The 14930-nt window shown below is 35.8% G+C and overlaps 1 protein-coding gene across 1 annotated transcript in view; it reads right to left on the bottom strand.

Annotated features, from left to right (window-relative positions):
• FAP (fibroblast activation protein alpha) overlaps nt 1-14617 on the bottom strand; it is a 70869-nt gene extending 56252 nt beyond the window's left edge. Inside the window, 1 exon segment of the mRNA XM_029932997.1 lies at nt 14527-14617. Coding sequence (XP_029788857.1) covers nt 14527-14617 — 91 coding nt within the window.
• Between the last annotated feature and the right edge of the window lie 313 nt (nt 14618-14930).

The raw sequence follows: 14930 nt of genomic DNA, 5'->3' as shown, positions 1-14930 counted from the left end.
TTTGAATCTTCCAAAACAATTGTGTTTTTCAAACACGACTCTATTCTCAGAACACATTCATTATAGAGCTCCTAAACAGTCAGCTGCGCCAGATGGATAGTATGGCAACCATCTTCCAGTCCTCCTTCATATCCATATTGCCATTCTCTATCCCTCCCACCCTACCCCTTCTCCAGGCCATCACTTACAGAACCAAAACTTAGAAAAATATCCTATACCTTGAATAGCATTTGTGAATCTGGTACTTGCCCATGTAAAAATAAAACTGTCAAGGATGAGAGTTATAACTTTATCCTCCTGCTAAACTGTCATAGCTTTCCATTACTCTTAGGATAAAGACAAAAAATGTTAGTCCAAACTATTGGCCCTAGGTGGTCTGGGATGGCCCTCCAGTCCCTTCTTGCATCTCTGTCATTACTTTTAGATTCCTAACACACTGGGCTATCTGTTCTTTAAATACTCATTTCTTTCTCAGGGACTTCTGCACTTCTTTCCACCTTCTCCCCTCCCATAGCGTCCATTCAGGTTTGGATGCTTAATATAAAGGGTACTTCTCTGAGAAGCCCCTTCTGACCCCCTGGGTTAGATCTGGTTCCTTGTTATAAATTACCATAGACCATGTTCTTTTGTCTGAAAATATTTGTCTTGATTTTTAATCATGTATGTATTTGAGTGATTATTAAAAATTTTTTTCTACTGTTTTATTTTTGAAAGAGAGAGAGACACACACACACACACACACACACACACACACAGTGAGCAGGGGAGGGCCAGAGAGAGAGGGAGATACAGAATCCGAAGCAGTCTCCAGGCTCTGAGCTAGCTGTCAGCACACAGCCTGATGCGGGGCTCAAATCCATGAACCACGAGATCATGACCTGAGCCAAAGCTGGAAGCTCAACTAACTGAGCCACCCAGGTACCCTTTGGGTGATTATTTTATTATTGTTGCTCTACCTTCTACCGTATTCTCAAGCAGTTACAATAAGTTCAGGGACCTTTCTAGTTTTGCTCACCATCACATCCTTTGTATCTAGAATATAATAGGCATTTCATAAATGCTTGTTCAATGGATAAATACCTGAAATGAAGAAGGGATGGATGGGTGGATGGATGGATGGATGAGTGGAAGGATGGATGGATGAGACCTATGCCCCCTTTGTTACAGAATCATTCTACTAATTTCCTGTATGGCTTTGGTAAGTCAACCTCTGGCATCATAAGTTGCTCACCTGAAATATTATGAAAACTGGACTAGACTAGAAAATAATGATAATACTTCAGTTCTACCACACTAGCTTTTGAAATTTGAGACTCAACATGCTCTATAACCTTGTAATTATAAAAATGCACTGCCATGTGATAAGAGGTAATTGACCAACTGGATAATATCATCTTCTGCTATTTTAACTGATTCACACTGATGTATGTATGCTCCATATGTTTAATTAGGACCCTGAATTCTTTTCTTAATTTACTAAAAATTATTCTTGTGGCTATAAGAGCAACAGGTGGCTTGTGAACCCTTTTGCAAGTAAACCCTAAATAATGACACAAAGTTATTCTGTTTTTTAAAATATTCATCTTCTTACATTCTTCTTGAATCTAAACCAGATAGTTATTCATAATAAAAGTTCTATTTAATTAAATGGTCTTGTGTAAAATTTATACCACTGATTTTATAATTCCTATTCAATGAATAAGAGACCATTTTACTACAATCACATTAGAATGCTTGCTAAGTATTTTAATTAAGTTTTACTTAACTCTTCTAAAAGCAAATTGCAATCTGTTTCTAATATAGTCAAGGGGAAATTCTAACACTATTTGCAGTGGAAATTACTTTCCTTTTTGAGATGCATTTAATTTGTGTCTACGCAATCTTGAACCTATAGATGAATAAATTTTCAATTCAGTGAATCACTTTATTGTGAATACCAAGAAAATGCCCTAGATAATTGCTTTATTAAAAACTTTTAAAATATTAATTCAATAAATAAATATAACATTGGTGGTTTATTTATTTACTTTTATTTATTTACTTTTTTTGTCTAGCATAAGTAATGCTTTGATTTTGGCTAATAACTTACATAATAGATTTTCCTATTTAAATATCCTTGCATATAATTTTTTTTACTTGCAATTGTGCTTAATTGAAAAATTCATAGCTACAGTTAATTTTCATTTCTGCAGAAGGTTAAATTAAGTGAGCTAATTGAAATGAAACATTTAACTCTATGCTTGAAACATGGTAATCAGTGAATAAATCTTAGTTTTTGCTATTAACTTATCTGTATTCTTTAAATATTTTTTCCTTTCTTAAAAATTTGAGTGTAGTTGACACAACGTTACATTGGTTTCAGGTGTACAACATAGTGATTCAACAAGTTTATACAGTCATTATGCTATGTTCTCCGCAAGCGTAGCTACCATCTGTCCTGTTATATCACTATTACAATATCACTGACTATGTTCCTTATGCCGTGCCTTCTACTCCCAAGACTTATTCATTCTCTCACTGGAAGCCTGTATCTCCCACTTCCTTTCACCCATTTTGCCCAACCGCTTACCAAATAAATATTCTTGATCAGTGTTTTCCAAACTAATTTGACCACTGGCACTGTTTTTGTTTTGTTTTGTTTTTGAATATCTGCTAAAACCACAGATGGGAAATGTAGTTTCAGATTAGACTATTAGTATATACAATTAATGTTCACTTTTATTTTAATATGATGAAGTTCCTCAGTTGTACTTGTAACATTTTGGTCATCTTACAGCTTCACAACTGAAATATCACAATTGTGATCATAAGTACAGTTAGTACTAATATCATATACATGGATATATAAAGTTTATGAAGAACAACTGTTTCAAATTATTTTTAAAATACCTACCCATTTTCCTTTTCATATCCTTAAAAATCATGGTGATCCTTGTTGGATTTCTCAGGAAGATTTTAAGGATTATTTACTTTTTTAGAACCTCTAATTCAAAATATTCAGGAAAGTTACATGAAAGTGTATTACATACTACTCCCTAGGTAGTCATTTTTTAAAAATGTGTGCATAGTAGCTTTAAATGCCAATGATCTATATAGAGAACTTTGCATATGTCTTATTATGACTCAAAATATCTGAAAAGCAATTTTAAACATGTATTAATTAGGCTGCTAATTAGTAGAATGATATAAGCCCTACCAGCACCCAAGAAGTGATGAGTGGATGCACCAAAAAACATATCCAGAGGAGCCAGCAATATTGGTGTAAAAATAAGATTCATGGCACAAATTTAGGGTAGGCCACTGCTCTTAAACCTTAGCTGTGGTGTAGTCACAGCTCAGAAAGTGTGATTATGCCAGAGTCGGGCTGGGCTTAGAGAATTACCAAATCCAATGGGAAGAATTTAAATCAGGCATTCTTTTCTGCTGAAAAGGACCACATGTTCATAATTGCAGTGGACTAATGTATCTGTTCCGAGAAGTTGCATTAGGTTACATAACATGAGTAATGAAACATGAAGTCTACTCAGAATTTCCAATCCAAGCTTTGGTTCTTTGTATATCTTGAAAGACCATAAACATAGTCATATTTTACTATACTATCAACTTATTTTTATTAATTCTCCCTTAAAGATTTGCATTGCTTTACTCTTTACCCTCTAGTCCTGTTGTGAGTTTCATGTGTACAATCTTCTACCTGAACATGTCTTCATTGGCAGAATGTATAAAAATTCAGTCCTTGGTGTCATTTGGAGTGGTTTTTGAAAAACAGATTCCTAGTCCTTGTCTCAAACCTACTGATTCAGAATCTCTAGGCCCGGGGCCCTGGTAGCTTTTATTTTTTTTACCAAGTCCTTCTGTTGATGCTTCTGCAAAGAATCCAAATTTAGTGATTTTATTGAATCTACTTGATTCAATGTACTCCTGGGCCTATCAGTGGAATTGCTCCTTGCCTATAAATTCCTGATCTGCATAGCAATCCATACCTCCTAGATAAATACTCTGCAACTAAGTGTTGATGGTGGATTTCAAAATGTTAATGGTCTCCTTTAATGTTATGTCCCTATGCAATCCTCTTGCTCATTGTCTTTTGAGGCTATGTCTAAATGGACTCCTCTTTAGGTTCATTCCCTCTGCTGATCCTTGAAGAATGGAGAAAAGGCAAGGGGTGTGTGTGTGTGTGTGTGTGTGTGTGTGCGTGTGTGCGTGTGTGCATGTGTGCGTGCAAATCAGTATAAAGTGCAATTCCATGGCATCATTCACACTAAACAAGTTCTAGTCACTTGAAAAATATTCCACTAATAGTTGCTGAATGAATAAATAGATTTTCATCCCCTTTTCCAAATAACATTTTAATTTTGAAATATAACTTTTGATTATTTTGGAAGTTTAGTTTTGGCATCCATAATTCTTAAACTTTAAACAGTTGAGCAGAAGCACAAATGAATTCTGAAAGCATCGCTCCCTTCTGTGCATATCTGACAGTCACTTGACTCACACCTAATCCTGATAGTGCCCTTCAATTCAGTTTGGCCCGTCTTGAGCACGAGTTGCTCATACACGGCCTCAACACTCTAATTAACTGTACTTTAATTATTTGCATTTTCAACTTATTAAAGCAAAGCTGAAAATTACTTCAATTACAAATCCAAGAAATTACAATTCACAGAAATGATTCACAAGTAATGATTCACTATTTTCCTAATTCTCTCTTAAAACTTTGTGTATTCTTTATGATGATTCTGTTTCTATTTCTGCCATTTAATTTTCCAGTCCTGAAAAATTGAGAGTAGGTGTTGGAGCAGACACATCTGATGTTAGCTGTAATATTCATCATACACTAAATGAGAAAATATGGTTTATTAAGTGGGCATACAAATGGCTAGTAGGTCATTTTGTTCTCGCCTTTGATCTAGATTTGGAAGCAATGCTTATGAGTCACCTCAGGGAAAGTGACCTGGGCTCCCACGCACACCACACTTGTGCTTCGTGGGCTCTGCAGAGAACTGTCGGTGAGGAAGCGTCACTTTCAGCCATTACATCACGTCATGCTTGTTTCTGGAGTGAGCGCCACAAGGGTAGTGTAGTAAATACTAGGGTGAGAAGTATACTGTTCAGAAACTAACATTATATTTGAGGAAAGACTGAAAAAAATAGGACCGAGGCAGTTTTAGACGAGTAATAATTTACTAGGTTCTTGTAAGTACTAAGTACACTACACCCATTTGGTCCCGTTAAATATTTACAGCAACTCTAGGACATAAGTACTATTATTAACACCATTTTACAGATTAGGAAATGGAAATTAGAGAGATAAAGTAACTTGCCTAATACATAGCAGAGATAGAGTTTAGATCCAGCTCTATCTGATCTTAGAGGCTGGCATTTTATTATTATACTGTGATTTAAAGTGAAAGCACATGTTAAAACAACAACAGAACAAAACAAACACAAAAATAAGGTCAAGAACCAAGCCACACACAAAAGCGTAGAATAATTACACCTTAAAACATAGGTTAAGGGAAAATGAGGCAATTTGAGCTTCGTCAAAGCAAAGAGGTCACCAGAAACATTTTACTGTCTCACTGAAGAATGTAGTATTAGAAAGCAATTTTCCACAATATTCTCCATAAATAACACTGAACAGCATAAGTCAAAGGAATTGTCAGTTTTTAAAGTCTGTTTGTGTATTATGTCGTTATTGTGCTATGTTATTTTAATTAGGGCATTTTTTCCCATGACCTGTAAAGCTTTGAGGATCGGAGGCTATGGTCAACATAATGCAAAAGCACAGGAAGAGTAAATGCCATTTGGATGACCTTGAAGGTGAAAGCATACCTTGTCTAGTTTTGAAGGTTCACCTAGTCTCCTTGCCAGCTCATCCTTCGCTAACATCTGCTTTAGATTTTGGAGTGGCACCTACTGGGGTGTTAGGGGTGGCATCTTGGGGTCTGAGGAGAGCCACTTTCCTCAGCCACTTCATTTTAGGATTCTGTAACATATTATTGGGCTGACTCACCTCCACCACCACTGCCACACCTGCCCGCATTAGATTTATTCTCTGGATTCCAGACCTGTATATTAAACCTCATCCGTGGAGCGCCTGGGTGGTTCAGATGGTTAAGCATCTGACTCTTGGTTTTGGCTCAGGTCATGATCTCATGGTTCATGGGTTCGAGCCCCATGTGGGCCTCTGTGCTGACAGTGCAGAGCCTGCTTGGCATTGCCCTCTTTCCCTCTCTCTGGCCCTCCCTGCTCATATGTGTACATGAACACACTCTCTTTCAAAATAAATAAACTTGAAAAAAACCTCCTCCTTAACATCTCCACTTGCACATCTCTCAGGCATTTCAACATCAATATGTTGAGAGCTAAGATTAAAAGAATTCCATGCTGCTCCTCCAGACTCCTACAAGTTAGCGGCAGTAGCATTCATGCAGTTCCTCAATTCAAATACCTGGGAATTATCCTTGACTTCCCTCTTCCCTCACTGCCAACACCTAAACTGATGACTCTGTCTCCAAAATCTCTTTCTACTTAGTCTGCTTTTTTCCATTTCTACTGCACCCTCAAGACCATGCCATTTTTCACTAGGTACACTACAATGGACACTAATTGCTCCACCTGTAACTTCATTCCTGGTATTTTATCCAGATTTTGATTTACATTTTTCTAATGACTAATGATGTTGAACATCTCTTCATGTCCCCACTGGTCATTTGCATCCCTTTTTTTTGGGGTCGGGGATATGTATATCTTTTGTCTTTTTAAAAATTGGTTTATTTGCTTTTATTATTGATTTTTTAAGACATCTTTATTTATTCTGGATTCAAATCAGATACATGATTTGCAAATATCCTTTTCCCCACCTTGTGGGTAGTATTTTCACTTTCTTGATGGCATCCTTTGTAACCCCAAAGCATTAAATTTCAATGAAATTCAATTTATGTACTAATCCTTTTGTTGCTTGTATCTATGAAACCATTGACTAATCCAAGAAAATGAAGATTTATTCCTATGTTTTGTTTTAAGACTTACATAGTTTTGTCTCTTACATTAAGTCTCTGATCCATTGTGAGTTAATCTTTACAAATAGTGTGAGGTAAGAAGCCCAATATCTTTATTCTAATGTGTATACTCAGTTCTCCAAACACCTTTTGTTGACATATTTCCCCCATTAAGTTGTTATGGCACTCTTGCAAAATATCAATGAATATTATATATAAGGCTTTAGTTTTAGACTCAAAATTGTATTCTATGGATCTATATGTGTGTCCTTATGCAGGCAGCACACTGTTGTGGCTATGTAAGTTTTTTACTAAGTTTTGAAATAAGGAAGTATGATTCCTCCAACTTTGTTCTTTTTCAAGATAACTATTCTGGGTCCCTTGCATTTTCATATGAATTTTAGTTTTCAGCTTGTCAATTTCTGCAAGTTATTTGGAATTTGGATAGGAATTACATTTAATCTGTAGATAAATTTAGTAAGTATTGCCATCTTAAAAATATTTAGTTTTCTGAACTATATAAAGTTTATGTAGGATGTCTTTCCATTTCCTTGGATCTTTTTGTACTGTTTATTGCTAAGGTATGTTTATTGCTAATGTACAATTGATTTTTATATACTGATCTTGTATCTTACAACTTTTATGACGTTGTTATTAGTTGAATAGATTTTTGGTGAAGTCCTTGAGATTTTCTATAAACCATATTATGTCATCTGCAACTAGAGATAATTTTACTTCTGCCTTTCTAGTCTGGATACTTTTCTTCCCTTACCTAATGGCCCTGCTTATAACCATCAATAAATATTGAACATAAGTGGTGAGAGAAAACATGTTGTGTTGTTCTTGATCTTAGGGGAAAGTATCACTGTGATGTTAGCTGTGAATGTTTTGTAGGTGTCCTTTATCAGATAGAGGAAATTCATCCTATCTTTTGTTTGCTAGTGCTTTTATAATGAAAGGATGCTAAATTTCCTGAAAATTTTTCTGCATCCATTGAGATAATCATGTGGTGTTTGTCCTTTTTCTCATTAATATGGTTTACTATAGGAATTGATTTCTGGATGTTTAGCCAATCTTGTGTTCTTGGGATACATTCCACTTGGTAATGGTGTATAATCCTTAAATATTACTAAATTTGGTTTGCTAGTATTTTGTTGAAAACTTTTTCATCTAGACCAGAGATATTGGTCTATAACTTGTTTTCTTGTGACATCTTTGTATGGGGTTTGGTGTCATACTAATACTGGCCTTGGAAATGAATTGAGAGGCATTCTTTTCTATTTTTGGAAGAATTTGTGGAGGATTGGTAATACTTATTCTTTAAATGTTTGGTGGCATTTATCAGTGAAGCAATATGGGCATGGGGTTTACTTTGTTGGGAATTTAAAAATCACTAAGTCAATCTCTTTAGTTCTTATAGTTCTACTCAGATTTCGATTTTCCTTGAGTAAATTTTGGTAGTTTATATCTTTCTAGAAAATTTTCTATTTTATCTATGTCATCTTATTCTTTTTGACATACAGCCTTTCCATCTTGTTTCTTTAAAGAGTCTATCATATCAGTTTTTCTACCAAGTGTAAAACCATAAACTTTATGAAAAAATTTAACTTAGATACTAAGCAATCATATTGTTTTTATAATTAATAGAAATAAAGGTTAATAAGAGTTGTCAGTTATTTTGTTTTTACTACATAATTTTTGTTAATTCACAAAGATACTGAAATAAAAAGTAAGTTCTTTGCTTAACGTATAAATAGGGAATAAATTTTAAACAAAAGACTGATTAGTATTTGATTATTTCAATTTGTATCTACTGTGCTAACTATTACAATATATTTTAAGACTCAGTTTTACTATTCCTGGTTCTTAAAAACTTTTATCCCAAAATACAAATACCTGATTTGAGCTTTAGAATGTTTTTTTTAAGTATATCTGTGACTAGATGTTCTTGTATAAGTTCTAACACAATTCACTTTGGAAATCAGAGACAGGTAAACTCCTGATGGGACTAATCCAAATACGGATTATTTTCTATATTATTTTGAATTTGGCAAAACTCATTGAATGTTTGCCAAGATTCATCTTCTGTGATTTAAAAATCCAAGTGCAAATTACAGAAATATAATCTGCAAAGTTGATTTATTTACACTCAACTCAAAAGCTCTTTTATGTCCATGAACTTTCTGAACCTTTACCTCAACTCTTCAGACTTCCTCATAGTTCCTCCAAAAGAACAGTGAAAATAAGCTTAAAACTCTTAGATGTTTGAGGGAGTCTGTTTCACAGTTCTGAATGTTGATACTGGGAAAATTTCAAGCCCTAAAAACATATTCACATTTCCTTTGAAGACGATTTTGTCTCACATGTATCTGATTTTACAAACAGTGATGACTGAGGTTATAGTAGTAGTAATAGTAATAATTCCAAAGGTGGACTTTTGCCTAAAGTGCAGACATCTTAAATTATATTTCCTCTTGCAAAATATTGATTTATGTTCTTTCTAAGTTGTCTATGGCTTCAGATATCTTCTGAAATGAATTATATTAGGCATGGCCTAGCTAAATAAGGAAATACTGTAAATTTTACATAGGTCTGTGTATAATTGTAAACATATATGTATATACATATTTTCCTGTGCTAACTTGTTTACACAATTTGACCTCACAGCTATCATTCTCTTTTTGGTTCCTTGAGGATTGTAACCCCACTGTCCTTAAGGTCACAGCTTAAATATCATCTCAGAGGAGGTTCGTTGATGACCTTCATTACAGACTGAATTGTGTCCCCCAAAATTCAAAGACTGAAGCTCTAACCCTTGATGTGACTGTATTTGGAGACAGTGCCCTTAAAGAGGTACGTAATTAAGGTTATATAAAATCATAATGGTGGAGCCCAAAGCCAAACCAGACCTAAACCAGGTGTGCACAGAGGAAAGGCCATGTGAGGACACAGCCAGAAGGCAGCCATCTACAAGCAAAGAAGGGATGCTTCCAAAGAAACCAACCTGTCTGTACCTTGACCCTGCCCTTCTAGCCACCAGAGCTGTGACAAATACAGTTCTGTTGTGGAAGCCACCCTGTCTGTGGTAGTTTGTGATGGCAGTCCTACATGTTGATACAGTCCTCACTCTAGTTGTTCTAGGTAACACTTTGAAGAAATTGAACTATCTTGTATATTTATTTGTTGATTATCAGGCTATTCTTTCTTAAGGGTGGATATTTTGTCATTCATGCCCTAGACTAGTGGTGGTTATTTGGAAGGTGTTTAACAAATATTTGCTGGACAAATAATCAACATGTCATGGAGCCACAATGGACTGGATATTGTGGATATTGGATTACTGTAGACTACTAATCACAGGTTTTTCATATTTAACAGATCGTTATTTTTTAAAATTTAGGTTTATTTATTTATTTTGAGAGAGAGACAGAGAGTGAGCAAGGAAGGCGCAGAGAGAGAAAGGGAAAGAGAATCCCAAGCAGGCTCTCCGTTGTTAGCTTGAAGCCCGATGTGGGGCTTGAACTCATGAACCATGAGATAAAAACCTGAGCCAAAACCAAGAGTCTGATGCTTAACCAACTGAGCCACCCAGGCTCCCTGTAGATTGTTATTTTTAATCCTAGGAGGAATCATGTGCCTAATTCTGTCCAAGGGTTAAAAACCCAACTGTTTTCAGAAGTCAGGCAGATATTGAATATGAATATGGTATCCTGGGCACAAGAAGATGCAATGTTGTAGGGTCTGTGGCAGACTGGAGAATGCATTGCCCATCTAAAGAAAGCACCTACTTTTCAACTAATGATTACTATGGGCCTGGTGTTGCCAGATCTACTATATAAAGTGGAGTAAAAAAAAAAAATCTAAGATTTTTATGTGAAATCTTCTGATTTTTAAAAATTATAAACTAATACAAATTTACACAAAATACTGCAAACCCAAAACAACAACAACAAAAAAGGACAAAATGTTCAAAGGTAGAGTGAGGATTTCAGAGATACCTGAGGCTGGACTTCCAGTGGTTCTCCTTTCTCTGAGAGATCCCGGAGGCACTGCCCAGGAGAGCTTCTAATTTCTCCACACTGCATTCCCCCTCTTTCTTTCTGTTCTTCAAGGTTTTTTTTCCCATCCCCATTTCCCACTTCCTTTATCTTGTTTATTTTTTCTTTTTACTTTTGTGTCAATGCTACTAGTGTCCTAGATGAGTGCATTTCACACAGAAGCTTCTGGAAAATATTTGTTTTTCATTCAAGGAGGTGATGGATAGGAACAGGAATGGTACCCAGGGGTAAAGACTCCCTACTCTCAGAACTGAGAACACTGTTGAAATTGGAATACATTAATGACTTACTTGCCATCTTTGTGTTATATGTATATTAGAATGGAGAACACAATAAAATTCTAGCTGTCACTATTTCAGTAGCTACTCTATGTTATAATCATAAGCAAGAAATATTTATAGATCACTTTGATCATTATCATGTAGGGAATTCTACACTCAGTAGAAGTTTAGGGGACGGAAAGTTCATGCCCACCTTTCCTTTCACACATGATTTTCACAAATTCAGGTGCAGGATTCTGAGACTGCAAATCACAAAGCAAGGCCATATAGAATTTACTTTTGGAATTATAGAGCCTCTGCCACTTTTCAATTCTAGTTTTTTATGGGTTTGTGTTAATATCCTGAAATCTCTTGTAACAAGGTCTGTGCATTTGTCTTTCGGGTTGGCAAAAATGGGGGGAAGGTGTGGTGGTTAGTTTCCATTCTTAGCCTCATTGCATCTTCAGAGGGAAGTGGAGCAATGCTTGGGAAGAAGAGAGAAAAGGATAGAGGCAGGGGACTTGGAAGGGCATCATTGGAAGGGGAGTCAGGCCAAGGGGAATAGCCTTGGACTAAGGGATAGAGACTCATATGGGTTTTTCATTTGGTGAAAATAAAAATGGGAAATTTTGAAAGTTTCCAAAAATGTTATCCCTTATTTTTATTATTATGTGAGTGATCTGAATGCATCGTTATCATTTCACTACCACATTTTCTATTTGTTCCTAAATTCCTGCCTAATTACTCCAAAGCTCTTTTAGAACTGAGGTTGGTGTACCTGGGACCTTCTCCCTGTGTGGAAAAGCCCTTCTCTCTCTCCTTTCCCCTCTGGTGGTATGACTATGCATCCACACTGGGTTTTTACTTTGCATTTCAGAAAGAAATCTAGACCTCTGCATCTTTGTTTCCCCAGCAACTGGCACAATGCTGGGCAGGTCATTGGTGGGACTCAATTCAGTAATAAATAAATAAGTGAGCCAATGTTTCTTAAGTGGGTGTTTAAGTTTCTCAAAGGAAGACTGTTCTTATACTGGCACAGAAATCCTGGGCTAAGAATACGAGGGCACCTGAGGCCAAAGTGAGGTAATGGGATTTCTGAGGAAGTTTGAGAAGGCTAACTGGAAGCTTACTTGGCATTGGATTCTCAATTCCTCCTTCTCGCTTACTCCTGCCTTATTACCTTAGGTGCTATTCTCACCAGGCACTGGGCAGACGTGAGAGACAAGTTCTGGATCTGGGATGATTAAAGAGTGAGGTGAGAAGACAGGAGGGAGGTCATAAGGATGTGCTTAACATCAGGTCTGCCTATACACCGACTCGGGGGGAAGGAAGATTTCAAACCTGGTCCTGCTCAGAAAAGTGAGGCAACGAATCATCCCAAGTACAAGTTATTGAGGTGGCAATTCTGAGAAGTTCTTCAGCCAACTTAGAATAGAAAGAGAATGGTATCATGGATGTAAAAGACACAGTACTCAGCTTTTTTGTGATTTTTCTGTTGCTGAATGAGTAATAAAATTTCATCTAAAGTTTAATTTGATTATTTCACTCTTTCAAGAAGTTTCTTTGCTTTGAGACTAATCTTGTTGGTTGAAATGGAAAACTATGTTATAAATGATAAGACAAATATATATGTAGTTTATAACATATATTTATTTGCATAATATACATGTCTAACCTTGGAAAGAAGGTAAGGATTGAGATCATATACAACTACACAAATGTCTATGTGTTGTATACTTTTTATAAATATATAACTATAGTATGTTTGTTATTAAAAATTATGGCTTAAACTGCAAGGTGTCAAGGCAGTCCAATCTTGCCTGTGACATGGCGGCTAGTTCACAATAATATCCTCACACTTTTGTTCTCAGAACATTAAATTTTGAGGGAGCAAAGTGTTGATTTCAAGTATTGGTGAATTTCTTCCAAAATAAGAAGTGAATTTTGAACGGATTAGCATTAAACAGGTCACTTGGACCCAATCCACCATCTGACAATTAATATGGCCCAAAACCTTTGAGAAAAAACACTGGTCTGAAAAAAAAATTAATTTGAAAAAGAACATTTGAAAAATATGGATGCACACACACACATCTCAGCAGCCTAAGAATAATCAAGTGCCAGCAGATAGCAGAGATAAGGACTAAAGATTAACCCTGAAGACCTAAGAACACTGCTTTCATCATGTTGATTAACTTCTTCATTTTGTAATTCTGTGAAAATCCCAGTAGCATTTTGAATTTTTCAAAATATTTTTCTTTATTTCATTTTTTTAAAAGCTACAGATCCTTTTTTTTAGTTAAAGGTTTACCATTGGTCTTCATTTATTGTCAGTTAATCTGTAACCAAAACAATTTCCCACCTTAGCTATCACAAGCTTTTAATATTTATTAGTACAAACTTTTTCCTTTCCCGAGTTCCCCAGGCTCAAGACCTGGTATTGTGATTTTTTCCTGTTTTAGAATTTGAGCTTCTCTTTGTCAATTGTTTCATAAAAACCTATTCCTATTCCCCTAATATCACTGGATTATTTGTAGACAGAGTCTTAATTTAAATTCAGACTAGTCTCAATGTCAGTTCACAGTATTTTCCAATGTACAGCAAATTGAGATCAATGTTAATCTTTTAAAAAGATCGATTTTTCACTAAACATAATGCTCACTTGTTGATAGTCTTCTAATCTGATTTTTCATTGCTACTGGATCCAGAGCAACAATTTCACCTTTTCTATACAGCTATTCTTGTGACATCTATTTTCCACTGCCTCCCTAAATTTTTAGAACGATTCATAATACAAGACACCATAGGCTCTGTTTTGACTTTTCCGTTCTTACTTTACTTTCCATAAGCCAATCCAATAATGAAAAGCAATGTTAGTTAAAAATATTTTCTCTAAAGGCCTGTCCAAACTTGTAACTTAGCATATATTGTTGGCGGGTGTGTGTGGGGGGGTGATACGGAATAGTGCTTAGGTTTTTCTATTGCTGAAGTAATACTGGAAATCCCTTCCTACTCATGCCTTAAATTCCTCAGTATTTCTGGTTACTCAACAACATCTCTGTGAGCTTACATGTCTTCTTAGAAATAACAGACTTACTTTGTGAAATAAGCACTTAGGAAAGGTTCGATCACTTGCGACCATGAATTAGTGCACTTTCCGAGCTATCCTAAGCAGAGAGAGAGCAAACCAGAGAAGATTCTTACCTCTTGAAGGACGTAAGACAATGCACATCACCAACAAAGCAAGCACAGCAGAGGTGGCAATTCCAAATACAATTTTTAACCATATCTACATAAAATAAAGAAAATTGAGAGATACACAGTTTCTGCTAAGTGGTAGAAATGGCAAGATTTTGTTTATACCTAAATCCTATTTCTCACTCCCCACAAAGCTTTTGATTGTTTTCCACTGATCTGGCTATAATTGCTGGAATTTGTCCAGCTCAGCCAGGACAAATGTTTCCACAATATATTCAGCACAATCTCCCCCTCCCAACCCACTCCAGGAAGTGCATACTTATGTACAAATCCTTACCTTCTAAACAATAGAAAACTTTGATCGAGCTCAACCCAGCCAGTCCTCATTCTTTAGCAATACCTGCGGCTGC

The sequence above is a fragment of the Suricata suricatta genome, chromosome 3 (assembly GCF_006229205.1).
Source record: "Suricata suricatta isolate VVHF042 chromosome 3, meerkat_22Aug2017_6uvM2_HiC, whole genome shotgun sequence".
Classification (NCBI taxonomy): Eukaryota; Metazoa; Chordata; class Mammalia; order Carnivora; family Herpestidae; genus Suricata; species Suricata suricatta.
Note: the sequence above shows the minus strand (reverse complement) of the source record. Positions and strands in the feature narration are given on the sequence as shown.